This window comes from Carlito syrichta, unplaced genomic scaffold (assembly GCF_000164805.1).
Source record: "Carlito syrichta isolate Samal-C Ts95f unplaced genomic scaffold, Tarsius_syrichta-2.0.1 Scaffold305724, whole genome shotgun sequence".
Classification (NCBI taxonomy): Eukaryota; Metazoa; Chordata; class Mammalia; order Primates; family Tarsiidae; genus Carlito; species Carlito syrichta.
The window spans coordinates 466596-492859 of NW_007249820.1; the positions used below are offsets into that span (position 1 = coordinate 466596).

The 26264-nt window shown below is 38.2% G+C and overlaps 1 protein-coding gene across 2 annotated transcripts in view; it reads right to left on the minus strand.

Moving 5' to 3' along the window:
- Positions 1–26264, minus strand: part of GBE1 (1,4-alpha-glucan branching enzyme 1) — a 146050-nt gene that overhangs the window by 75196 nt on the left and 44590 nt on the right. For both annotated transcript variants that reach the window (XM_008062489.2, XM_021714712.1), the window contains 5 exons: positions 19999–20114; positions 15825–15952; positions 10991–11089; positions 5384–5494; positions 2157–2328 (listed from right to left, as the gene is read on the minus strand). In XM_008062489.2, the coding sequence (XP_008060680.1) occupies positions 2157–2328; positions 5384–5494; positions 10991–11089; positions 15825–15952; positions 19999–20114 (626 nt within the window). The remainder of the gene's footprint in view (positions 1–2156; positions 2329–5383; positions 5495–10990; positions 11090–15824; positions 15953–19998; positions 20115–26264) is intronic.

Sequence of the window (26264 nt, forward strand, 5' to 3'; positions counted from 1 at the left end):
TTATAGAGTCCTTAGGAGATTACTGATTTTAAAGTTAGCAGAGACGTGCTGGATTTATATATGATATTGAACTAAAAAAACTTTAAAGAGTGGGTGCTATATTGGAGTTACATATTAAAAGCCATTTGTTTCAAGGACAAACAAATAAGAACACAAAAGATCTCTCAGTCCTATACCAGAGATGAATCTTAAAATCATATTTGACATCTCAAATATGGCCAATGTACAGACATAGAAAGATGGCTAGTAGAAATAAAGATGCTTGCTTATTTTGTTACTACTGAAAGTTCCATGAGAAGAGTCTTCAATACAGAATAGACACTCACCTGACCTGGGTTGAATATGGACAGATAAAATGATATGAATATAAACATTCCAGAAAGTTGTTTTTTTTTTTAAAGTAGGATTTATTGAGAGGACAGAAAAGCTCCCACAGTAAGAAGGAACCATAAGTTTCTGGAGATTTGTTATTGCCCTAGTTCCCAGAACATTATTTTATCGTAGTCCACATTATGAATTGTTGTCAAACTTTTCTTGTTTGAAATGTATCAGCTTTAGAATTAACCATGGTCACTAAGTCTCTGTCACAAGCATGCAGTTTGGTTTTACTCTGAGGCCTGCCTGGAGGTTTGCTATGTATCACAGGCCCGGGTAGACATCCAAAAAAGAACAGTCTCAAGAGAAGGACTCGATCAGGTACTTCCTAACAGACGCTAGACTGTTTGACAAAGGCGTTGGAGTTGATGTCACTTACACAACTTCCAGACTACAGCCGTGGACTGAATCAGGATTTCTATAGTCTCAGATTGCAGCGGGCTTCAAGAATTAATGAGTTAGGATGACAGCAGGAATACAGATGTCTATTTTATTTCTGTTCTTTGAAACGTTGTTTTTGTTTTCAGATCTATAAGGAAGTCCTTTCTATAGACTACAAAAATTTAATAAACTGTCCTTCTGTAAGCAAAATAAAACCTTAACTATCTCACCAAACCCCCATCCTCCTTACTTTACATGACAGAATGGTTATCTGCATAGGTTCACGGGCTCCATCTACTCATCAGGATATAGTTAAAAATTGGCTGTGCAACCAAGGCCTCACTGGGACTGTCATATTGGAGAACAATGCTTACTGAGTCAGGTAGGGCCAGGCACTTTTAAGGAACTAAGGTCAACTTTACTTATGGAACCAATGCTTACACAGTCCAACCAGGAAACTTGACCTGGTGCCTGACTGACATTAACAGCCTCACGGGTCAGGTAAGTCACCGCCTGGCAGGCTAGAAAGGTTAACAAATTTCAGTGACCCTGTGAGGAGAGGCATATACCCAAAGGCATAGGGAGTGCAGGTGAGATTCGGCATACGCTTCCCTGGCCTTGGCTTTCTACCTCAAGTCAGTAAACAATAAAGGCTTTTGAATCTAAGTTTTGTTTTTTTTGTTCAATAAAACTTCCAGATAGAAAAGAATTAACTCAAAGCTCTAAGGCTTTTATTGTACAAAAATAAACCAGTCTCTTGTGTTTATTCTCCAGTCTTTCTGTCACTCTTTGGCCTAAATGCTGGTGAAATCTAAAACCCTAATGTTCAAATGTTCGCTGTTTGCCAAGTAAAATAGTCGATTTCTCTATCATTCAAGAGACTTCAGACAGCGTTGAATATTTGCATTTTTTTCTACTTAATTTTTATTTTTTATTTTTTTTGCCTATCACCATATCCCTGGGAATAAGCTTTCAATTTATAAGTATACTAATTGCAATGATCTCAAAAAAGATCAGTAAACTAGCTTAAAATGTTATGATACGACAATTACATCTTTCTTATAGTCAAGGTGCAAACACTACAAAAATAAACTCAGAATGATTACATTTAAATAGTAATTCTGGGTTTTAAGACTGATGAAGCCCACTTGCTGATAGTGACATTCAATAACGTACCAACTTTAAGACTGTACTTTTATGTCATATACTTAGTATAACAATAAATGTATAGTGCTTTAATTTTATTTTTGCAATTTACACATGGAAGTATATTAAAGAAACAAGGTTGCCATTTTATAGTCTACATCTCAAAAGCCAAATGGAAAGACTCTCTGTAATTTATGTCACACACAGGCTAACGTCTTAAACACAGACCGGGCACAGGCGGAACTCCCACTTACCCATGAAGTTGAGGTAGCCTTCTCCACCCAACGCGTGCGTGATGAGTCGAATCATTTTATGGAGCTGGATCCCGCGATCGATCACTGGCGTAAAGGGAGTCAGGACGCTCATGTGTGTGTACATTTCGGCATCCATCAACCAAAACGCCAGCGTCTTGTCACCAACCAGAGCCTACAGGAATAAAAGTTAACAGGAATAAACGGCAAAAAATGAGTGCCAGGCAGCTGTGGTTTACACCAGACTATCACCTGTTCCCCAGGACGCGAAACCATGGAGACGAGGTGTGTGGATTCCTGTTAATTTCAGGTGTTTTCCATGCTTACCTTCTGTGCTAAGGGTGAGCTGGTAGAGTTCCTTAGAGAGCAACACATTTGTCTTCAGGATGGATTTTTATTTGTAAAAGAGCTTGGTAAAAAGCTTACAATAAGGAATGTGGATATCTGTCATACCTGAGCTGATACTTCAAATTTTCTGAAACATTTATTATAATGGTGACATTATTATATCAAGTTTTAAAATATATATATACCATGATTTCATTTGCTTTAAACACGAGAGGGAATCTGAAAATCATTGATCTATATACATACATGTATTACATATATACCAATGAGAATATATGTGTGTACATACATTATGATTTTTCAGAAAATATATACAAGATAATATAGTATGTGCATAAATATATTATAATGATCCCTCCTTCCCCTCAGCAGAGAAATTAGGTTGAGAACACTTATTTCAATGTAAATTTGCTTTCTCATTTTATTTTCCATTTTATCTAAATGTAGCTTGCTTTATCTGAAAGGAGAATAACTGATAATTGAGAAGTGTCCTGAGTAGCAGAAGAGAGACCTCCTAATAATCTGAACTATTCATGGTCAAAAACATCTGACTAATGCAAAATGAAATGGATAATAGAAATTAACTCATAATCCAGGACCCCATTACAATTCTTTTCATTTTTTAGAAAAAAAATTGGCTTACATATCTATTCCATCTCTAACCTACTTTAGTTAAAATAACTTTTCTTTAAATAACTGTTATAAAGAGATCTGCAACACTAATTCTTAAACAATAAAAGGGCAGCTTTTAGTCTTTCCTATTGGTTTTTAATTGCTTGAATTTGTTTCTATGTATAGCTGTGTATTTCCACCATCTGTGATCCCACTATAAAATTATTTTGATAACTTTTGCTTAGGTGCACAGATAAAGTTTATTCTTTATCATCAAGTTGCCTTCTGAAATCCTATTGAGATATTTGGAAAATTCAGTGTATTTTACAAATTTAATTGCTAAGAATTCATTTAGACAACTTAAAATAGCATTCACAATTTTTTTACTATAATGTATATACTTCTAATTATTATTCTTTTCATAAATATGTGTATTTATAGTTTTTTATCAAGCTTAAGAATCAAGGTACATTTGCCTTCAGAAATAATTAGTTGGTCTGCATTACTTCTGCATTTCTGACGATTCCTGACAGTATGAAGTAGAATTACCTGGATCTTTGGAATTTGAGATAATTCTTGGTAAATTTACGCTTCTTTACAGATTGGGCAGGAAGTTATAAAAGACATCTCCCAGTTTTGTCTTCAATTTGTTTATTTCACTTAGTTATTCAGTCTTTTATTCTTTTATCCAAAGCGAACATATGCTAGGAATTCACCACGTGCTATAATTCCTAGTGGTTTGCTATAGAACAATATACTTTATGCATGTATTTTAATTTTCGTGTTGTATTATTTATATATATATGGGGGGGAGAGAGAGAGAGAGAGAGACAGAGACAGACACCATGCATGTGCACAAGCGATAGTAAGATATTCCCCCTTCCCTACTACCCCCTGACCATCACTTTTTAAAGTGATACTCTTTTGTAGATTGGGTTGGTTTTTTTATATAGGTATTTATTTGATCTGCTCTATTGTCAAGGATCCTGTCAATTTAAGTTGATAAAAAAGTAAACTGTCTACTTCAGGGGTCAGCAAATTTCTGTAAATGTGGGCCATTTTCTCTGTCTCAACTACTCAAACCTACGATTATGGCACATAGACAACATGTAAATGAGTAAGCATGGCTGTGTTCCAACTAACTTTATTAACAAAAACAGGTAGCATGTAGGATTTGGCCCGCAGGCTTTAGTCAGTCAGTCCCTGGTCTACTTACACTTTTCTTAACCGTTTGCATTAAATGGCCAATTTCTGCTGAAAAGACAGATAAACTTATTATTTTAGTTTCCATTATCATAATACAGATACTTTCAAAGATCTCAAAAACATTACTGTCTCATTTTTAATCTATAAAAGTAATTTTTACATTGATGTTTATGAGGATGAATATGACTTTAAATAGCTAAGTGGTCGTTTTTTCCCTTTTTTTTATGTTTATTGAGTGATTACTGGGATCATCAGTGGTGCTGAAGGCTGGAAATACAAAGGGTAACAAAAACAAATTTCTCCTTAAAACATGACGGATAGGGCAACTGTTGGTCCCCATGCAATTCGCGACTCGGGGAAGGCTTCATGGAGACTGGGACATCTGGCCCAGGTGGTTAGGTCAAAGAGGGACTTCCCAAACGCAGGAGGCAGAAGCAGATACACGGGGAGAAGCACAAGACTGGGAAGAGCTGACCTCTCAGTTATGGGGGGATTTCGAGTGGGCAGGGAAGGGAGAGGGAAACGTTGGCTTGGGCCAGGATATGGCTGGCCTAGAACGACAGGCTTCAGCCAACAGATCTGGGGTGAAGAGATGAGACGGGATCTTCGGAAAATACCACAAGCAGAATTGGAGCAGACAGACTGGCTCTGGGAAGAACCAGATCAGGGTGATCAGTGAACAGGAGATTTCAGTGACTGAGGGGAAACAAATGACAAAGGCTGGTCAAAGGCATGAAAGAAAATCTCTAGAAGGGACCCTAAAATGGACATTAAAACAACCCTGGGTCAGCACCGATACAAAGGAACACATATCTAACCTCTGTAACTACAATATACAATCCACTAATCACGGTTTGGCGGGGGAAGCATAGCGCTGCTTTTTGAAGCTGGAATTTCGGACTCTACAAAATAATGTTTTTCAAGTATGTGTAGTTTTCACATAAGTATATACACACACACATATATATATATATAAATGTTTTATTTACTGTATTAAACTGTATAATGTTAGCAAAATATGTTATCGAGTATGGGCGAATGAATTTATATACAAATTCAGTTACCTGGTCATGGCTCTCAGCATAAGCAATGCACTTCTCCAGGTGGCGTCTGTTTGTGAGGGTATATACTATGTTGCCCACGTTCCAGTCTTCATCTTTAAACTCTTTAAGTAGCTAGATGCAAGAGAAAAAAATAAGTTTGTGAGTAAACCGCTGCTTTTTTAACTTTAAACCCCAACCTGAAAGTATGCATCCTGTCAGTCCAATGAATGTCAGTCTTTGACATTCAGATATAAGCCTACCCCACATTTCTAAGGTATCGTTGTTTAAACTTTTACCGAAATCACTGCGTTTATACAGAGTATCCAAATGACAGTGATGTAGTGTGTATGTGTGTGTGTCTGTTTGCTTTTGTGCAGATAGTTTCACCATTACGTTTTTAAATCTTTGTACCCTTTTTTTCCCCTGTCATAACTGCTCTCTTGATTAATGCTCAATATGTCTTTCTGTACCTCATACAAGGTAGAGATATACTTGCTACATTTTTCAGGTTTGAATAAAAAAAAATTTTAGGAGGAAGCGTATGTTCTCCACTCTTTAAAACATGATCATTAAAACAACATTTATTTCATAGTTTAAAGGCTAGTTATCAAAAAATAATTACCACCTTAGCAGATCACTCTGTCCTCCATTCTATTTTATTTCTATCTTCTATCTGGCTGTCCCTCTCACACTACTCTCATGCAACTGACCCAGTCAGGGTCTAGGACAGTTCTCTTGTAGGTCAGTAATCATTGTTTTAGGTAAATACTTGCGGTACTTGTGGATGCTACAGACCCTCTTTCCTTCCCATGACCTCTCCCTTTCTTAGTCTGTGACTGTGCAGCTCTTGTTTTATTTTGTCTTGTTTTTTTCTACTACTGCGCATATGCTATACTTTCCTCTGTCTATGCTATAAAAGCTGATGTTCCTCAGGGTTATGTCTAAACATGGCCTCTCTTTTATTCAACACACTCTTTCTGCAGGGGTTCTTTTCTCCATCCAAAGTGTCAATTCCATGCTGTAACTGGCAGAATTCTACGACTGCCCCAGGATTCCCATTAGTGGATATTTGCATAACTCCCTTGCCTTGAGTGTGGGTGGGATCTCTGAATAGGATGGATGTCCTCTGAAGACACTGTGAAATAATAACTGGGTAATGTTTTGATCTTCTACAGTTGTGGTAATTTGCTGCATAGCGATGGAAAACTAATGCCAGTTTTGGTACCAGAGGTGGGGTTCCAGATCACTTGAGTCTTCCTTTGCTGACTGACTGTACCATGGAATTCAGAGGTAGCTGGTCTGCAAAACCACAGTGTGACTCACTGGCCACCAGAGGGCAGAGTGTGGCAGGTACATAACAACCACCCCTAGCCGTTCACATCCTGAATGCCCAGAATCTGTGAAGATGTTGCCTTATATGGCAAAAAGAACTTTAGAGATGTAATTAAGTTATGGACATCCAGATGGGAATATGATCCTGGATCATGTGGATGGGCCCACGGTAATTACAAGAATCTCTCTAAAAAGGAGACATGAGTGTCGGAGTAAAGAGACATCTGAAGATGCTCCATTTGAAGATGGAGGGAAGAGCCACGAGATATGGGATGTGGGTGGCTTTTAGAAGCTAGAAAGGGCATGAAAAAAGTTTATCCCCGAGATCCTTCAGACAGAATGCAATCCTGTCAACACCTTGATTTTAGCCTAGTAAGATCTTTTTCATTTTTGTGATGTAAAGAACTGTAACATAGCAAATGCATGATCTTTAAGCCACTAAATTTGTCGTAATTAGATATGGCAACAACAGGGAACTAACGTACATACCTACACAAATATGCCTGACTAAGTTTTGACAGAAATACTGAAAAATTCAGTGGAAGGAGGGCAGACTTTTCAGTAAGTGACACCAGAAAAACTGGACATTCATAGACAAAAAGAAAAGATAAAGAACCTTGAGCTAAATTGTACATCCTGCACAAAAAGCAACTCAAAATGAATCATAAAATTAAATATAAACAATAAAACTATGAAACATTTACTAGAAAACATATGAGAGTCAAAGAATTCTTTTTTTTTTTTTTTTGAGTTGGAGTCTCACTCTGTCGCCCAGACTAGAGTGCAGTGGCCGCTCCCGGCCACCGCAGCCTCGACCTGCTGGGCTCCGGCGATCCTTCCGCCTCAGCCTTCCGAGTAGCCGGAATTACAGGTGTGCGCTACCATGCCCGGCTGGTTTTTTGATTGATTGTAGAGATGAGGTCTCACCTGCCCAGGCGGGTCTCGAACCCGTGGGCTTAGGCAATCCACTCACCCTCAGCCTTCCAAAGGCGTGGGATGACAGGCTGAGCCACCGAGCCCGGCTCAAAGAATTCTTAAACTTGATGCCGACAAAGAGAAACAAAGAAAAAATGATAAATTGGCCTTCATGATTTTTTTTTTTAAAGAAACTTTTGTTCTGTGAAAACCAATGTGAGGAAGTTGAAAGAATGAGTGTCAGACTGGGAGGAATATCTGTCAACCTTATATCCAACACAGGAGCTGGATCTAGAATACGTAGAGAATCTCTCAAAATGCTGCAGCAAACAAACAATCCAATCCAAAAATGGTCAAAAGACATGAACAGACACTCCAACAAAGAGGAGACACAGAAGGCAAATATGTACATGAAAAGATATTCAGTATCACATGCCATTGAGAAAAAAAATTAAAACCACAATGAGATATCACTACACACACACACATGCACACACACACACACACCCCTGTACACAGATGTTTACAGCAGTGTTATTAATAATAGTCACAACCTGAAAACAACCTGGATGTTTCTCAGTGGGTGAAGAGTTAAACAAACAGTGGTCTACCCCTACCATGGAATTCTGTCCAGCAATGAAAAGGAATGCACTGCTGATACTACAACATCCTGCATGGACCTTCAGAAAATTTTGGTAAGTGAAAACGCCAGTCCAGAAAGGTCCATACTGCATGACTCCATTTATATAATATTTTTGAAATGACAGTATTATAGGAATGAAGATCGCATCTGTGGTTGCTGGGGATTAGGGGGTGATTAGTAGTAAGAGGGAATTAAATAGGCATGATTATAAAAGGCAACATGAGGTTACCCTGAGGTGATGAAAGTACCTTGAGTATCTCAATGTCAGTATTCTGGCAGCAATACTGAACTCTGGCTTTACAAGACGTTACCACTGGGGAAAACTGATTATAGAATATACCAGATCTCACTGTATTATTTCTTACAACTGCATGTGAGTCTACAGTTATCTCAACATAAAAAAGTGAATTAAAAAACTATTTGCTGGGTGCGGTGGCTCACGCTGATAATCCCAGCACTTTGGGAGTCCAAGGTGAGAGGATTGCCTGAGGCCACAGGTTCGAGACCAGCTTGGGCAACTTGGCGAGACCTCATTACTACAATAAATCAAAAAAAAAAATTAGCTGGGCATGGTGGCACGTGCCTATAGTTCTAGCTACTTGGAAGGCTGAGGCAGAAGGATCGACTGAGCCCAGCAGGTGGAGGCTGTGGTAGTTGGGAGTGTGCCACTGCCCTCCAGTCTCCAGCCTGGGTCACAGAGTGAGACTCCAACTCAAAAGAAAAAAAAAGAAAAGAACGAACGAAAGAAAGAAAAAGAAAACTATTTAAAGATAACAAAAAATACTAGGTGCTTAAATAAAAGACATTTGGTGGAATAAGTGAATGCCTTCATGAAATACTATATTACCGTTACACAAACATGTCAGTTATTCAAAAACGATCAGATAAAATGAAAAAAGGTATAGCAAATTTGGCATATTTTAAATAGTTAAATATTTGTTCAAATACTTGTGATTAACTATGATATTCCAAACTACTGATTTTGAATTAATACAAATAAAAAATGGTACATAATTTGATTTGAACAATAAGAACATGAAAAAAATTTAGTATTCCAAGCTAACTCATACCCTATGGGTAGACAACCATGTATGCCTCATACATGTTAAGCATAGTTGTTGTTTGATTTAATACTCCTCTGTGTTTTCTTGTCATCTGGGGGAATTATAGTCATTTATTATTTAAAAAATTATAACTTACAAAAGTGAAGGAAATTCATTATTTTTGAGGGGTTTTTTTCGTAGTATTATTTTAACTCTCTAGTTTTATTAAGGTTCCTACTTTGATGATACAAAAAAATTATAAAATAACTAGAAAAAAAGCTTTCAAAAATTTACAATCTAAGACAGGTGGTCATATGCTAAACTTTTTCTCATTTGTGTGGTACACAGCCTAGTACAGTCCCTTGAGCAAAATGTTTATTAAGTTAAATTTAATTTTTTTTAATTTCCATGAATAGTCAGAGAAGGGTACTTCTCACTGTGGGATATAACTGACTGGGAAATAGTTCTAGACTGATTTACACCTTAAAATATTCTTGAAACTGCACACAAAAAATTGGCCATGGGTTTTCAACACAAGGTTAAGTAAGATTTGGCAATTTCGTAAGGAAAATAAACCTATGTGAAAGATGAGAAATAGTAAGAGATGGGAGCTAATACCTTATAACAAGATAAGAAACCTGAAGATAAAGCATTTTGCATAAAATAACAAATATATTATTAAGTATATTTGTATTAAAGCTAGAACACTTGTTTTCTTGTTTATTTGACTTCTAAGTCTAACAGTCTTTATAAAACACCTGCTGTAGGGCCTGATAATGGTTAGGGAATTATTATAAATGGAGGAGCAGGAGTCACGTGAGGAGAGGTATAATGTCACAGCTGTACCCTGGGCAAATTGCCTGGGCAAGACCATTAAGAGGTGATGACAATAGCCACTTCCTTCAGAGCAAGCGCTACAGTTTTTCTACACAAAGTTGAGCATTTCTACCACTGCAGCCTAATGGGGCTGGCTCATGCCTGCACTAAAAGGCTCACAGGAAAGTTACAATTATGTGTATACATTTCCGACTGCTACACATATTCAGCTATGATTACAGACATGGCCATCCAGAAACGTTCTCTATAAAACCTAAGTCTCTACAATGGTTTTAATTCCTTAGGCAAACACTAAATGAAAAAAAGAAATCCAAACTACTTGAACTGTCATTAAACTTAATAAAGTTATTTTGAGAAGTGATATGCATGTATAATTTTCATTCTTGAGCCTGACACAGGATGAGGAGTTTTAAACACTGAATAAAGAAACGGATGAATTCCTATTTGTTGGGGAAAGACCATACTATTCAGCAAGTGTTGGAAATTAAGGAATAACTTTTACATTCATGTGTGATTTATAGACAGAAATGAATGCTCTAATGAAGTTTAATGTGCATTAAATATAGAGCACTGACGTTTCACATAATTGCTTTGATAATGCAAAATCCCATTTATACAGCTAACATTATATTACTCATATTTTCCCCTTGTCTGAATAATATAAATGTGAATACTTTAAATTAGAAGTTTTAACATTTTGAGAAGCACCTTATTAAAAAGCTTAAGAATCGCCACATGTAAGGAAGAATGCGTTACTTCAATTACCTGTAGCTAGCGATCACAACCACGCAGTAAATTGAAGACAAAGGAAGTAACACAGTACTAGCAGAAACAAAAGCTGTTCACGTGAAGTCTTACCTGGATCCATTTATCTGGAATCGCCATGGCCAGTCGATAGTCAAAACCAACGCCTCCTTGGGAGATTGGAGAGCAGAGAGCAGGCATTCCTGACACATCCTAAAACGAAGCACCAGCATGTGGTCAGTTCATATTGACCCACCTTTTAGTAAATATCCTGACAGTAAAGTCCAGGCCAATTGATGACAACAGTAATAGGGACATACACATTTGGGGTATTCTGGTATTATAATTGTAAAAGTTGATAAAATTGTGATAATATGTCATTTCTTTGTAAGAATTCTGTATAATGTTTTGACTCCAGGCAAATTTAATCTCAGGAGGCTATTTTTTTTTCTTTTCCTTAGCATCTTCTAGAGAATACAAACAAGTAACACCATTATTACTAAAACATAGTTTCTTAAACTTATTTTTGAATGAGTGTAAAACACTTTTTATTAGTTACTGCTTTCACCAAACACAAAAATACACGTGACATATCTCTGTTGTATGTATCTGTATCCCTGAAATGAAGTCTATCACTTTTGATGAAATGGAGTGCAGACCTAGTACACTAAAGTGAAGCAAGCTGTGAGATGACTTTCACCATGATAGGGGACATTTGGAAGGGGTCTTCAAGACTAGTGAGTGGTCCTCTTCACTGGCTTACTGAGGTGATGGGATCTCTAAAGATAAAGGTTTCTTGATGGGAGCACCACGACTCAAGAAGCAAGTCCTTTGATAGTGTGTTTCCACTCTGACATGTCAACACTAGACTATTAGTAATCAAATAAATCATCAGATAAATACAATTAATACAACAGACAAGTGGATTTGAAAACTGGTACAAGGACCCATAGGGAACAAAAGATAGGATTAAAACAATTACAGCAAAACATGAGCCAAGTACTACCGACTCCAACCCCACGCTGTCCTTTAAAGACATGCTCTTAGCTGGGCTCGGTGGCTCAGCCTGTCATCCCGCGCCTTTGGGCGGCTGAGGGGAGTGGATGGCCTGAGCCCGTGGGTTTGAGACCCGCCTGGGCAGCGAGACCTCATCTCTACAATAAATGAAAAAATCAGCCGGGCGTGGTAGCGCGTGCCTGTAATTCCAGCTACTCGAAGGCTGAGGCGGAAGGATCGCCGGAGCCCAACGGGTCGAGGCTGCGGTGGCCGGGAGTGGCCACTGCACTCCAGTCTGGGCGACAGAGTGAGACCCCGACTCAAAAAAAAAGAAGAAGACATGCTCTTCCTCTGCCCATGTCCACAGTCACAGTCTCACCTATCTTCATCCCTGCTGGCCTCCACCTTACATCCTCCGATGGAATTCCCATCTCCAGGTTCTCTTCCAACGAACCCCGCCAAATCGGTACCTTACGAGACAGTCCGCTCCTACCACTGCCCTTCAATGGGTTTCCAAGCCAAAGACCAAAGTCAAACTCCTTAGCTTAGGATTCCATTCCACGGTTACATGGTAAGCACTTCCTACATGACTTGTGATTCAACTCGCTGCTCCCCCACTCCTGGTTAGAACGTAAGACTTGTGAGGAGAGAGACACGTCATTTTTGTTGTTTACTGATAGGCCGCAAGTCTCTACAACAGTAGAAGAGAACTTGGCACAGAGCAGGGCCTCAGAGCACATCTGCTGAGGGCACGAGAGATCTGCTCTAAGGGCTTCAGTGCAAATAAGATGTCCGATTTGGGGAGATTCATAAACTAGGACCTAAATAGACATGCACACACTTATTATCATAAAGCAACGACGCAGTGTAGTTGTGCTCATAAACTGAAGTGCACAGAAAGTGAACTGGAGAGACATCTCTCCATCACCATTTCCTACTATTTCATTTCATGTGCTAAATACATTAGCCACTTTTAAATATTTACTCTTCCCTGTGCCTGTCACAAGCTTTTCTACATGTGTCACCTCCCCAAGTCCTCCCTGGATCATCATCCTCACTTCTTATCAGACTGTCACATACGATAAGCTCTCTGAGACCTAACTCAAAAGCTGCTGCTTCTGCAATACAATCACCAAACTCTTCCCATAGGAAAGCTGGAAAAAAGAAGTGCATGACCTGTCTACACTCCAAAAACAATTTAATGTTTTCTTATAGAAGAAAGATACAAGTAAATACAGTACATGTTGGGATACATAAGAAAAGAAAATATCTTATTTCCGCATAGCTATGTATAGTTTATAAAATGGAAAAAAGATGGCCAACAGAAAAGAAGCCATTTTGAAAGTCACATTTATCCAAATGTAATTCACATGTCCACAGATATGGTAGGCATTCTGTCATCCATGATAAGAATTGGTTAAATATGTGTTCAACATCAAACCCTAAAAGACCTAAAAATCGACCTTCCATACAACCCCACAATCCCCTACTGGAAGTCCACCCAGAGGAACTTAAATCACGCTATGAAAAAGACACCTGCACATGCATGTTTATTGTATCACTAGTCACAATAGCAAGAACATAGAACCAACCTTGCTGCCCATCAAAAGAGAACTGGATCAAAAAAATGTGGTACGTATACAAGGTGGAATACTACACAGCCATAAAGGATAAAATTATGAACTTTGCAGTCACCTGGATGGACTTTTAGTCTATAACACTCAGTGATCTATCACAGAAACAAAGAACTGAATACTACATGTCTCACTCATAAGCAGACCTTGAACAATTATCATAAAAGTATAAGAAAAGGATTGGCAGTGGTGGGAAAACTGCCAGGGAAGAGGGGTGGGATTGGCAGTAGTGGGAAGCTGCCAGGGAGGAGGGGGCACACCTCATCCACAAGGGTACCTGCATAATGAACATTTGTATACCTAACCCTGAACTGTATCCCATATCTTTAAAAGTAAAAATTTTCTTTTAATTAAAAAATAAAACAGTTGCTGCCTGCCAGTGTAGCATGTGGAAATGATCATATGTGTTTTGGATGAAATTAAGATAGTCCTAATTATTTAAGATCTAGAGAATACATAGAATGATTACAAAGAGGACAAAACTTCAGTAAAATGTTTTTAATTAATATTAGCAAATATAATCACACAGAATGGTGGATATATATATTTTAGCAAAATAATGTTTCAATATTGATCACTGTCATCATAAATAAATTCATACTTCCATTATAGAAATTTACACAAAATTATATTACTTATTCATTACAACACGTAGATTTTCTTTAAAAAAAAAAAGTTCCTGGGGATCAATTCCACCATTTGAAGAGACTACCACTAGACAGAAAAGTAATGAATTAAAATCGAAGCAGTTTTCAATCTAAGTAGAATAAATTGAAGACACATCTTGGTTTTTTTTTCATTTTTAAATCTAAAACCAAGGAACATAAAGTAGGCTCATGTCTCCACGTTTCATTGGTAGAAACACTGATAATCAGACAAGAGCTCCCTAGATGATGAAATGATTTGACTTGAAACGAATGGAAAGATCAATGTAACAATTTTAAGTTTCATGTATTAAATAATGGCTTCCTTTCCTTCGGTACCCACTTTTGATTTGGGCTGTCACTAATTGCTTATAGTAATTTGTCATTTGTAATATCTCTGCCATAAATGTAATTGACAAAATAATTTTTTTAGCTCAACAGACAAAATTAAAATATATAAAAGACAAAGCAGGTTTAAAATGCATTCTGACTGATGTTAAAAGACATTCAGCACAAAAAATATGAGCGCAAGGATTAGCAAGAATTATGTGCTATGATCAAACATAGGTCAGGTAGATAGCAGGAAGTAATATTGGGTGTCTCAACTATAGGACCGGGTTTCCGTTTGTTTTTGTAATTCTACATAAGAACTTATTTAGGAATGTAACGTCACTGCTCTATTTCCAGAAGAAATTCAGAGGGCAAAAGGCTTGAAGGAAATAAAACTGTTTTTCTCTTCACAGAGAGAAACAATGATATCATACCACATATAGGTTTTTGATGTTGAGAAATGACAGACAAAAGGCTATACAAATAATCAATACTATAGGAAGGGGACTTGGTATATTTCATTCCAATAAACTAAGCACCAACAATGTGAAAATACACCTTCACTTGGACTCTTTTTTTTTTTTTTACAATAGTCTTATTATTTTTATATGCCAACCACTACATTTTGTATTAGACAGTGTTTAACATGCTGAATTCAATTTTAATAATAATTTCTAGTTAGAGAACTCAGAAAGCCAGGAGGATTTTAGTACTAAAACTAAATTAGCATAAGCATTTAACAAACTCCTTAATTTATCACATTTATCACCACGAGGGGAATTGTCAATTATGTATATACTGAATTATATCATCACAGTGCAGCTTTGGGACAGTCAATCAGGAACCTTCACTAATCATGAATAACTAGTGAACATTTGGCAATCTGAGAGCAACACCATAAACAAGAAAGGTAATCGCATCAAGACAAGAAAGGTTTTAGAAAGCTCACAGTCAGCCAGCCACGCCATCTCTAATGAGGGCACCAGAAAAGAAAAAAACAACAAATAAATGGACAGACGCACATTAATATTCAATTTTTCTCTGTTGCTGAAGGTCTCATGGCAGGAAGACCTGTCCACTGATTAGGATATTTGACTTTCTAACCACTGGCATTTTCTTTTTAACAATGGAATGGTGACAAGTAATTAGTGTACATTATCCCCTAATAGGAAAACAGTGAATTCTAAATTATGTGACACCCATACAAGAGAGCTGCACTCCTGTCAGGGTACAGTTTCATTTTGCAATTACTGTCAATATGAGATTAATTATTCCAATGTTGTATGCCAACAAAATGTTCTATATTAAGGGGAGTCAGAGGGTAAGACATCATTATGGCTTTACCTCAGCGATGGTGATAGAATCTGGATACAACGTGTGAACCAAATGATTTGCCAACATAAGGTACGTCAAGGCATCTTCATCTACTTGTAGTCCAAAATATTCACTGTAATCACCTGAAAAACCTTGACCTAGAAAAACACAGAAAATCAATAGGGATATATTATGTTAACTTGCAAGTCTTAACTCTGCACGAATGCACCCACCCATTACTCTGTTTGCATGAACTTTGTAATTGCAGCAAGGTGTAATGATAATGTTACTATCGGCAAATACACTTAGAAATGTACTCTATGTCAACATTCAGAATTCAGACAGTCCTAGAATCAGTTTTTGCTTAACACAAATGCGCGCGCGCGCACACACACACACACACACAACACTTTAATTTGAAGATTTAATTAAATTATGACTAAATTTCACTTCAAAGAAGTGAAATAATACTAAAAGGAATTCTGACTTCAAATTTTCTTTTTTTTGAGTTGAAGTCTCACTGTCGCCCAGACTGGAGTGCAGTGGCCGCTCGCGGTCACCGCAGCCTCCGCCTGCCGGGCTCCGGTGATCCTTCTGCCTCCACCTTCCCAGTAGCCGGAACTACAGGCGCGCGCTACCACGCCTGGCTATTTTTTTTTATTTATTGTAGAGATGAGGCTGAACTTCAAATTTTCAATGTATTTTCTGCCACATCTAGATGTTCCTTTTAGCTCAGATCCCTCTGAGGTAAAGAAAAGTAAATATGAAAGCCATCGTAAATTGAGATATGATGTTGTGTGTGCCTCAATTTATGCAAGATGGAGATCCCATGACGAGGAGATTATGGCATCCTCAAACTCCCTCCTGCCTCTCCCTTTCCATTATTCCAGTTGCTTATGGTATATTTCACAATACTTGCAGAGGCCATGCCATTCACTTTTTATTCTTCCAGTAATTCACTCTTATTTTTGCAGTAAAATCAAATGAGTGTTCAACACCAGTCTCCGCCCCCATCTCCCTTGATGTACATTCTTCCATTTTGCTTCTTTTATTTTTTTCCAGTTTGCTGGATTCTATCACTGAGGGGCATTTTTCAAGTATAATTAGAGAAGTTTCATTCCTCATGTTCTTTCAAGTTGATGCATCAGTGACAATTCCACTACCAAGTTTCTTTTTTGCTGTTGCTGCTGATTTTGTCGTTCTCTTTTTTTAAATTTTTAAGTATTGAATTGGTAAATAAAAATTGTATATCATCAAGGGGTACAAGGTGATGATTTGATGTAGATACACACTAAAAGTTGTAAATTGTATATTTTCATGGTATAAAAGATGATGATATGATATGAGGTGATGATTTGATATAGATACACACTAAAAATTGCATATTGTATATCTTTATGGTATAAAAGGTGATGATATGATATTGGGTACAGACCGAGAGTGGGAAGCCATTTTTCATCTTGTTCTTTTTTTGTCTCTCTTTTTTTTTTTTTGAGTTGGAGTCTCACTCTGTTGTCCAGACTGGAGTGCAGTGGCCGCTCCTGGCCACCGCAGCCTCGACCTGCTGGGCTCCGGCGATCCTTCTGCCTCAGCCTTCCGAGTGGCCGGAATTACAGGCATGCGCTACCACGCCCGGCTGATTTTTTTGATTGATGGTAGAGATGAGGTCTCACTGCCCAGGCAGGTCTCAAATCAGCGGGTTCAGGCAATCCACTCACCTCAGCCTCCCAAAGGCGCAGGATTGCAGGCTGAGCCACCGAGCCGGGCTTTTCATCTTGTTCTTAAACTCAGACACAATGATGAGAAAGTAGAAGCTATGCTTTTGGAGAAATGCACACTATAATCAACTTTACCGACTTTGCCTTTTCAGAAACAGACTTCCAGGTATCAGAGGTATCTCATAGTGGCCCTCAAACTTGCCGAGAGTCAAGGGAACTTACAAGGGCTAAGACATCATGCATTGGGCAAGGACTGTAAAAGTCATGAAACTTGTCATTACAAAAGTTATGACCGCTCAGAGGGAGAGCAGGTGGGGATTTGATCTTCCAGTAAATTGGGCCCTATCTGCAGGGAAGCCAAGGATCCCCCGAAGCTACCCACTGGGAACACCTAGGAGATAGGGGAGGTGTACCCTCCACTAGCTCTAAGAAATGTCATTTGGGTGCAGGAGCATTAGAATCCTTGTCACACCCTTCTCTAGAGGCTGTGATAATGTGGGCGGACATCAGTGGGTCTCTGTGTCACAGGTTCTCCAAGACATCCACAGGTGGTCAACAAGGAAGTCACAGCAGTCACGGCAGTCACGTGCAACATCTCCAAGAAAAGAATTTAAGTCAGGACTCTGGGGGGGCTACGATGCCACACCCGCCCTCCCTGTCTGTGGGGGGTGAACTTTTCTTAAATAAATCTTTTTTTCTGTCACCTCTGTGTGTTGCAATTCTTTGCAGTCTACTCGGATCTCTGGGTTGCCAGCGCGCACCTCCGGCTCGCCAGCCCCGGCAGTGTTGCGCCCCTCCCTGCGTCTCTCCACCCTCACCCTGTCCGTCCGGACCCTAACACTCTTTACTACACTCAGATCAATTACCACATTCATCACCACCCATAGTTACCGTGTGTCTGTGCAGGAGTGAGCATGTGGGTGGTGAGGACACTTAAAATCTGCTCTCATCGAATTCCAAGTAAGTAATATAATAGTACCACCTGCAGTTACCATGCTGTCCGCTAGATCCTCGGAGCTTTCTCTCTCTCTCTTTTTTTTTAAGAGTTTTTAATTTTAAAGATGCGGGGTCCACTTCAGGACACAAGTGGTCATCGTACAGGTAAAGTTTGGGTCTCCCTTTGGTCTCCACTTTGAGTGGGTTGAGATCAGGTACCTTTGTTGATATGCCACCCGCATCCCCTGGCAGTTTCCAGCAACTGCCGATCCCTTTCTTCGAGTATCACGGCGAATGTTCAGGGTTCACTTGAACTAAAAGATGGTTCCCTCTGACCAACGGCTTCCCCTTTCCTCCACCCCTCAGTTCCCGGCAACCACCACTCAAGCAGCCAGTTTCTCGAATCATACTTCATTTCCCTGAGAATTTTGCAGACATTGCTTCTGGCAATAAAAGAGTAGGAGTCCAGCCCATTATTTCATCCATGCAAGTAAATTGCTTTTTCTTCCTAGATCTCTCCTGATAAATTTCTCCTTATTGCTGAATGATTAAATTGAACATTTCATCTGGATGTTAATTGTTTTATCTCAGGTTTTCTGGGATACTGTGCAGTTTCAGATTTTTTTTTTTTTCAGTCCAAGGGAGAAAAACATGCCAAGTAACACAATGCTTTCCCTTATCATTTCTTGGGATTCCTACCCATAAAAATCACCTCCTATCTTCATAGGCTTCAGTTTACCTCCCCAACACCACAGTTCCCTTGAATACAGTGAGGGAGTTTCTGCATGGATGTGTGGCATTTAAACCTGGGAGAGCACCTTTCTGGACTTTCATGTGATGTCTTTGCATCCCCTTAACCAGCTTCTCCCCAGACCCAGACTTGAATAACAGTGAAACCTGTTGTGTTTTGCAGATTCAACTTCCTTCCTTTAACATCTCATGGGCAGCATCTCATGATGTAGGAGTAAGTAGTGGCACACCTTGAACGTTTAGCTTCTTTCCTGTGGAGTCACTTTTCAGTCTAAAGCTCATGAAAAACTAGTAACACTCGATCCCATGTTATCTACTGTGGGATTAGTATTCTGTGATTCCACTCCTTTGTCCCACTTTTAAACTGAAGGTCTAACTGATACTTTAATTTATGATTTACAAACTAATTTAACTGAATAAATCTATCATATGTAAAAAATTCATGTTTGCACAAATGTTCTCACTTAGTATTTTTTATTTATTTTCATTGGAGATGCTGTCATGTTCACATCCTGAGGGTGCTGTAATAACACAAATATTTTCAAGTTACATATAAATGATAGCATATGGTTAAGTAGGTATATTTAAAAGGAAATGATTATCTTTTGTTTACTTATAAAATTTATGTATACTCTACCTCTTGCCGAGAAAAGAAATGATTACAGAAAGATATAAACAATCAAGTTACCAATAACAATCACTGCAGTTTCCATAACTGAACTCTAAACCTGATGGATATGCACCAGTAAAATAAATAAATAAGATCATCAGTTATACCTGTGATAGGTCAGGTCACCTACCCATTCCATGGTGATGGTACAGCATGGATGTGACACCATCAAAACGAAATCCATCAAAGCCATATTCTTCCAACCACCATCTGATGTTTGACAGAAGGAATCGTAACACTTCCCAGCTAAAACAGTAGAGAAATGTGTTTAAGCATAATGTAAACAGTGTTTTCCTTAGCTGGTATACATGGTTTGCTAAGAGTATTAATTAAAATTGTAAGTCTCTAGCTCAAGAATCATGATGTTCAAGAAATATACCATATGAAAACCAGAAAACTACTAACAAATATCTGACTTGTTTGACGAAACTCATTCAGAAAAAAAAAGTATTAGGAAAGGAAAAAATATATATATTTATTTTAGTCACAAAGTCACTTAATATCTTAAAAAAAACTGAGGGGGAATAAAATGCTTACCCTAACCCCAAAAGCAGAAACCTTGTTTTGTTCAGTGCTGTTTCCCCAGCAACCAGAACAGTGATTTTCACATAATAGCACACACACACAAAGTTGTTACTTATCTCTGAATTTTTGTCAAGATTTTAACATAATATAACCATAATTAGGTGATTTTTTTTTCTCCTTTCAGAAAATACATTGTCATTATCAGTAGAAAGAGTGCCCTCAATGACTGCTTAAAATACCTCCTCATGATACAATTTTAAACAGGTAAGATTCAGAGTAATACAGAAAAGAGAAAAAAAAGACTTAAAATCAACCATATGGTAAGCAATACTACATTTACTAGACTATTGCTGTGGAGGTTAAAAAAATTACTAAAAACATTTCATAAAGTAGAAAGTTTTACAAGTTAAAGAGTCCTACATCCATAAAAACAGAAGGAAAACAAAGAACTGTGTAACTCAATTAAAAACACCACACGAAACAAGTCTATTTCGGACAAATGAAAAGAGGGCATTACCAATTCGTATTTTCTTTAGTCATATAGTTATGCTTGAGTTCTCAGTCTTATTATGACTGTGGTTTTAAGACTCTGATACCTCATTTAGTTTAATGACAAAACTTTAATAGTATACACAAATCTTTAACCCAGTCCAAATTTACATATTTTTAAAACCTTCCATATATTAAAGAGCAATCTGACACAAGTGAAGATTTACTCATCACAATCAACTTCAGAACCGTAAATCCAAACTTTGGGGAAAGATGAGGGCTGCTGGTAATTAACTCTTTTGAGTAAGTTACTTTGAGTTTTTAAAACTTGCTGAGAGTAAAAACGAAAAAGAAATCCAAGCACTCTAGGATCTATGTGCTTTAGTTTAGGTGATAATGATGGTCAAATTTGCTTGTTTCTATTAATGCACATTCATCAGGGCTTGGGGGGGAAATCTTGTTTAATAAAACCAAACCAGACAAGGAAGGATCTTACAACTGTACAAGATCAAAATGACCATTCTTAAAGAAAAAAAAAGATGGGGGGTACAATTCAGGATTGGGTAGACAAGTGGTCTTCGTACAGCTAAAGTCTGGGCCTCCCTTTGGTCCCCACTTTGCCTGGTTTGAGATCAGGTGCCCTGATTGATGTTGAACACCCACCCCCGCCCCCACCCCGGTAGTCTCCTACTATCGCCAATCTTATAAGAACTCGTTATTTCCAAACTTTTAAGAGTTTCCTTATAATTAATAAACTTTATATCTCCAGGGAAGTTTTTGGATTCACAGCAAAACTGAAAGGAAGGTACAGAGTGCTGCTGTCCCCACGTCAGCAAAGGATTTTAGAAAGAGGACATGAACAAAATTACATACCAATAATCTTTTGTAAACATTTTTTTGAAAAGGATATACATGTTTTTCTAAGAAAAGAAAATAAATGAGCCAACAATATTGCAAATCAATAAAAAAAAACAGAAGTAGGCGATGTGAATTTAAGCACCAGAAAAAAAGCATTGCCCAGTGCTATATATTTGATTACAGGCAAAGGTAATAAAAGTCCTATTGATTTTTGTGACTACAATATTTAATATGTCCTCTTCTCGACCAAAAGGGGCAATAAAACTCTGTTTAATATATTAAAAGAAAAAGACACATTTGAGTATTACTATGTGAGCAGACAGAATCTTGGCATAGATGAACAAAAAATTCCTGTGATAATCAGAAAAGAAACAATAAAGACAATAGAGCAGTAAAAAGTTCTAATGGATTAAAAATATTAAATTCTATTCTTTAGATCTTTGAAATACTCTTCAACGGAATTACTGTTTAACAAAATATAAGAAATATTTATACAATCACCAAAAGATTAAACTGATAGGAATTAACCAAATTTCTAGTGCTTTCAAAATAATTTCTTTCATATTTTATGACTCATTAAAGAGACAAAAGTCAAAATTGTACGGGAGAGAAAACTAGATAGAACAAAACTAGTAATGACCAAAATCTAGACATTTTCTTTTTTTAATAAAATCTCAGAAAACAATCAGATCTAAAACCTTAGAGTTAGTAGCAGCAAGTAGAAAGCAGACATTAAAAATATTAATTCCCTGGTTAAAAAGATTTTCTAAAACTAGCTTAGGAGAATTTACACCAAAATAACTAGACTTAGAAGGGTAACATTTTATAAATAGCTAGGCTTTGTTACATAAGAGAAAATGAACTATCAGTTTAAGAAACAGAGGAAAGACAGACTCGTAAAGCATGTAACCCACATATCTGGGGTCCAAAGTCTGTGTCTCTTAATATCTTGCCATGATAAATCTAGACAAAGTAGTCCACTCTTCGTAAACTCAGTGACTTAATGAAACCAGCGTTAAAACACAGATTGACTGAAAGCCTTGGTTAGAGATCAGAGCTTCAGAGATTCACCATGACAGAGATCCCAGAAGACTGAGGCCTGAGAGTATAAAATCACCACACTGCCAGAGGAGTGGCTGCACAGACACAGTTCGGAACTCAGAGCTGAAAGACAGTAGGGTGTGGAGTGTCCCTGGGTCATTGGAATGATGTTGCTTTCTGCTTTCTTTTTCTTACTATATGTGAACATTCAACTTGATGGAGACCATGTGTTTAATCATTACACGCCATATATACCTCAGGGAACTGAACTCAAATGGGGACAGAAAAGCCATTCCAGGGGTCCCTGAAACCCCTCCAGGTTCAGTCATTCATTGGAAAAAACTTACCGACTCAGCACATCGTCTGTACTCATGGTAAGAGTCGTTACAGCAAAAGGACAGAAAGTCAAATCAGCAGGGACCATCACTTCAGGGGATGAAGCTTGGAGGAAGCCAGGTGCAAACTTCTAAAGTCCTTACCTGAGAAAGTCTCAGGGGACACACTGATTTTTCCAGCAACAAACTGTCACAACACTTGTGACATGCCACCTGCTGGGGAAGCTCTCAGGAGACTCAGTCCCCAGGGTTTTACAAATGGGGGCCAGTGACTAGGGACCCTGTGCCTTGGTACGCTTCCATATCCAGACTGTCAGAAGGAGCCAGTGCCTAGCATACTCACACTATTCATAGAAGGGTTTAGGCCAAGTGAGTCACCATCAGGGGTTCCAGGAGTGGCGAGACGCCGCCCAAACCCAAGGTCCCAGCCACTAGCCCCAGCCAGTAGTGTGGGCAGGCGCTTCTAAGGACGGCACTGTCAGCCACGCTGTGCTAACTTGCCTGCACAAAAGCACAACCTAAGGTTCATTACGTTATAAAATACTCAGGACAGCTTACTGGCAAGACATCTTCTCCACAACTCATTTTGTCTCAGAGATACCCAGACCTCAAAATCAAGTGGAAGACCTCAAATATCCATTAAAAATCTAAATATAGCCGGGCACAGTGGCTCATGCGTATAATCTCAGCACTTGGGAGGCCAAGGTGAGAGGACTGCCTGAGCCTGCGGGTTCAAGACCAGCCTGGGCAACTTGGTGAGACCTCATCTCTACAGTAAATCAAAAAATTAGCCGGGCATGATGGCACATGCCTGCAGTTCCAGCTACTTGGGAGGCTGAGATGGAAGGATAGCCGGAGCCCAGCAGGTTGAGGCTGTGGTGGCCATGAGCGTGCCACTGCTCTCCAGCCTGGACAACAATGTGAGACTCCAACTCAAAAAATAAATCTAAATATAGAAGGACATGTGGTTGAGGTGCTGTTCTGCACCCTACTTACCAGCAATCACAGGGTAAAGAAAAACAATCTCATCAGAGTGTATGAGTTCACTAAATCTAAGACCTGCCGTTCAAATAGTAACACCAGACAAGCTCAAGGAATACGTCACCAGTGAAAATAGTGATTTCTGAAAGATGTTCGATATTATTTCTACTCCCATCATTTTCAGATTCAGCACTCATAAGTTCCATTTTTCCTTCTTTAGGGAGTAGAGAGGAAGAGGGGTTATGAAGTATTCCAAACTATGACTGAGTTAGAAATATTGCTCAGTGTGCTTTCTGGTAATAAATGAAGAGAGTTACCTCAACTGAACGGTTTGCCTTGAGTCAGAGTGTGAAAATGTCTGGCAAAGGGTACAATAAAAAAGGCAATTTACTTTTCTACCTCAAAATGTCATCAGACAGCCCGTAACACAGTTGATATATCCAGTTGATTAGAGCCTCATAAAAAATATAAAGCAGAATTTAAGAGCACAGTTTCACTTTGGTGCATTTCAATGGACAGGGCGGGCCTTAGATGTTAAGATCACTCCGTTGACATAAGGCTTTTACCGCTTGGCCTTACAAAGCCCTGGGCAGCAGCCTGGTTTCTGAACAACTGGAGGAGCTACATGCCACATTTAGAAGGTGATGCCAAAAATATATGCCTCAATGGTCACAATGAATGTGTATGGGAGGTAACTTGTTTTCGCTCTCAGCTTTGTATCTTAAACTAACACATAAATTAGAAACTAACCTTCTGCCTTCTATACTCTGCTTGCAGCCAATTGATTGGCTGGCTCTCATTTTATTTTTATGAAGCAGAAACAAAATCCTTACAATCCAGGAAACAATAATGAAATGTAAGCTTTCTTGTGAACCACAAACCACTAAACATGTTTAAATCACAAGTGTCTAATATAGAAACAAAATACATCAATGGATAATATATACATTTCAGGATTTCTGGCAATCAGAGTAATCAGGATTTGTAATTGGCTTAGGTGTCTGAAATATTCAACCTGTAATCAGGTAATGAGGATTTATTAAGGAAATTGTGTCATACACAGATAATTCCAATATTAAAGTTTTTAGGAAATATCCCCCAAATCAAAAACTGTTGATTGTCTCACATTCTACCAACAAACTTTATAATGAACTAAAACATAGCCAAATTTTCTTGGTGAGCAAATACGATCAGAAATAATAACATTTATTTAATGGTGTTATTACGTTCTGTAATTCAAGCCTATTTTCCTAATGTTCTCTTTATCTATAGTCCGGAAGAACCTCTGAGCTTTTCAAAATAAGCAACATAGTTCACTGGATGTTACTAAAGCAACTAATATTGTATATTTAAAAACAGGAGACATTACTAAACAGTGGCTTGATATCAAAGCTATATGATATGCTTCTCTTAGCTATTCCATAGTCTTTGAGGGTGAATGACTGTTAAACAAAAAACCATGAAGCACAAATCTCAAGTTTTAATCTATGCATTTCAACAAAGCCTGTAGATTGACTATAAACAAGAAAGTATTTTGAGGATTTTAAAAAATTTTATGATGAAGGCATGGCATGCCAAAAGAAAAAAAGAATCTCAAATTATAACAAAAATGACACTTTGTTAGAAAGATATCCTAAAAGTTACCATTTAGAATAGATAGACAGTTTCTACTATGTGTGCATTCAACATGCCAGGAACAATGAGAAGCGCTGGGCACACTGCCACCATGAGTAATCAATATACCATCTCCACTTCCATAGAGTTGAGGGTCTAACAGGAGAGACGGATACTCCACAAATGCTAATACAAACATTTAATTGCAACAGTGATTAACAGTACAAAGAAGTAACGTGGTTGCATGAGGCAGTTACTGAGAGAGAAACTTTCTTCTTTTCTGAGGATGTGAAGTAGAGTTTCTCAGAAAGTGACACGGAAAGCCAAGGTCTGCAGGAAAATACGACATTATGTCACCCATCCACATTTATTGGAGATCACCTTAAACTTCGTTCAGAACAGCTGCTAATCCACCTCCAACAGGCTTAGCAGGGATACATTCTTATTACATATGATGAGTTCACTAGTGTAGTTTTTAACATAGGACTTCCTTTAAAAATAGACTTGCCATATCAGCATAACCAGGAAGGCATCTATTACATATGCCAGGTGG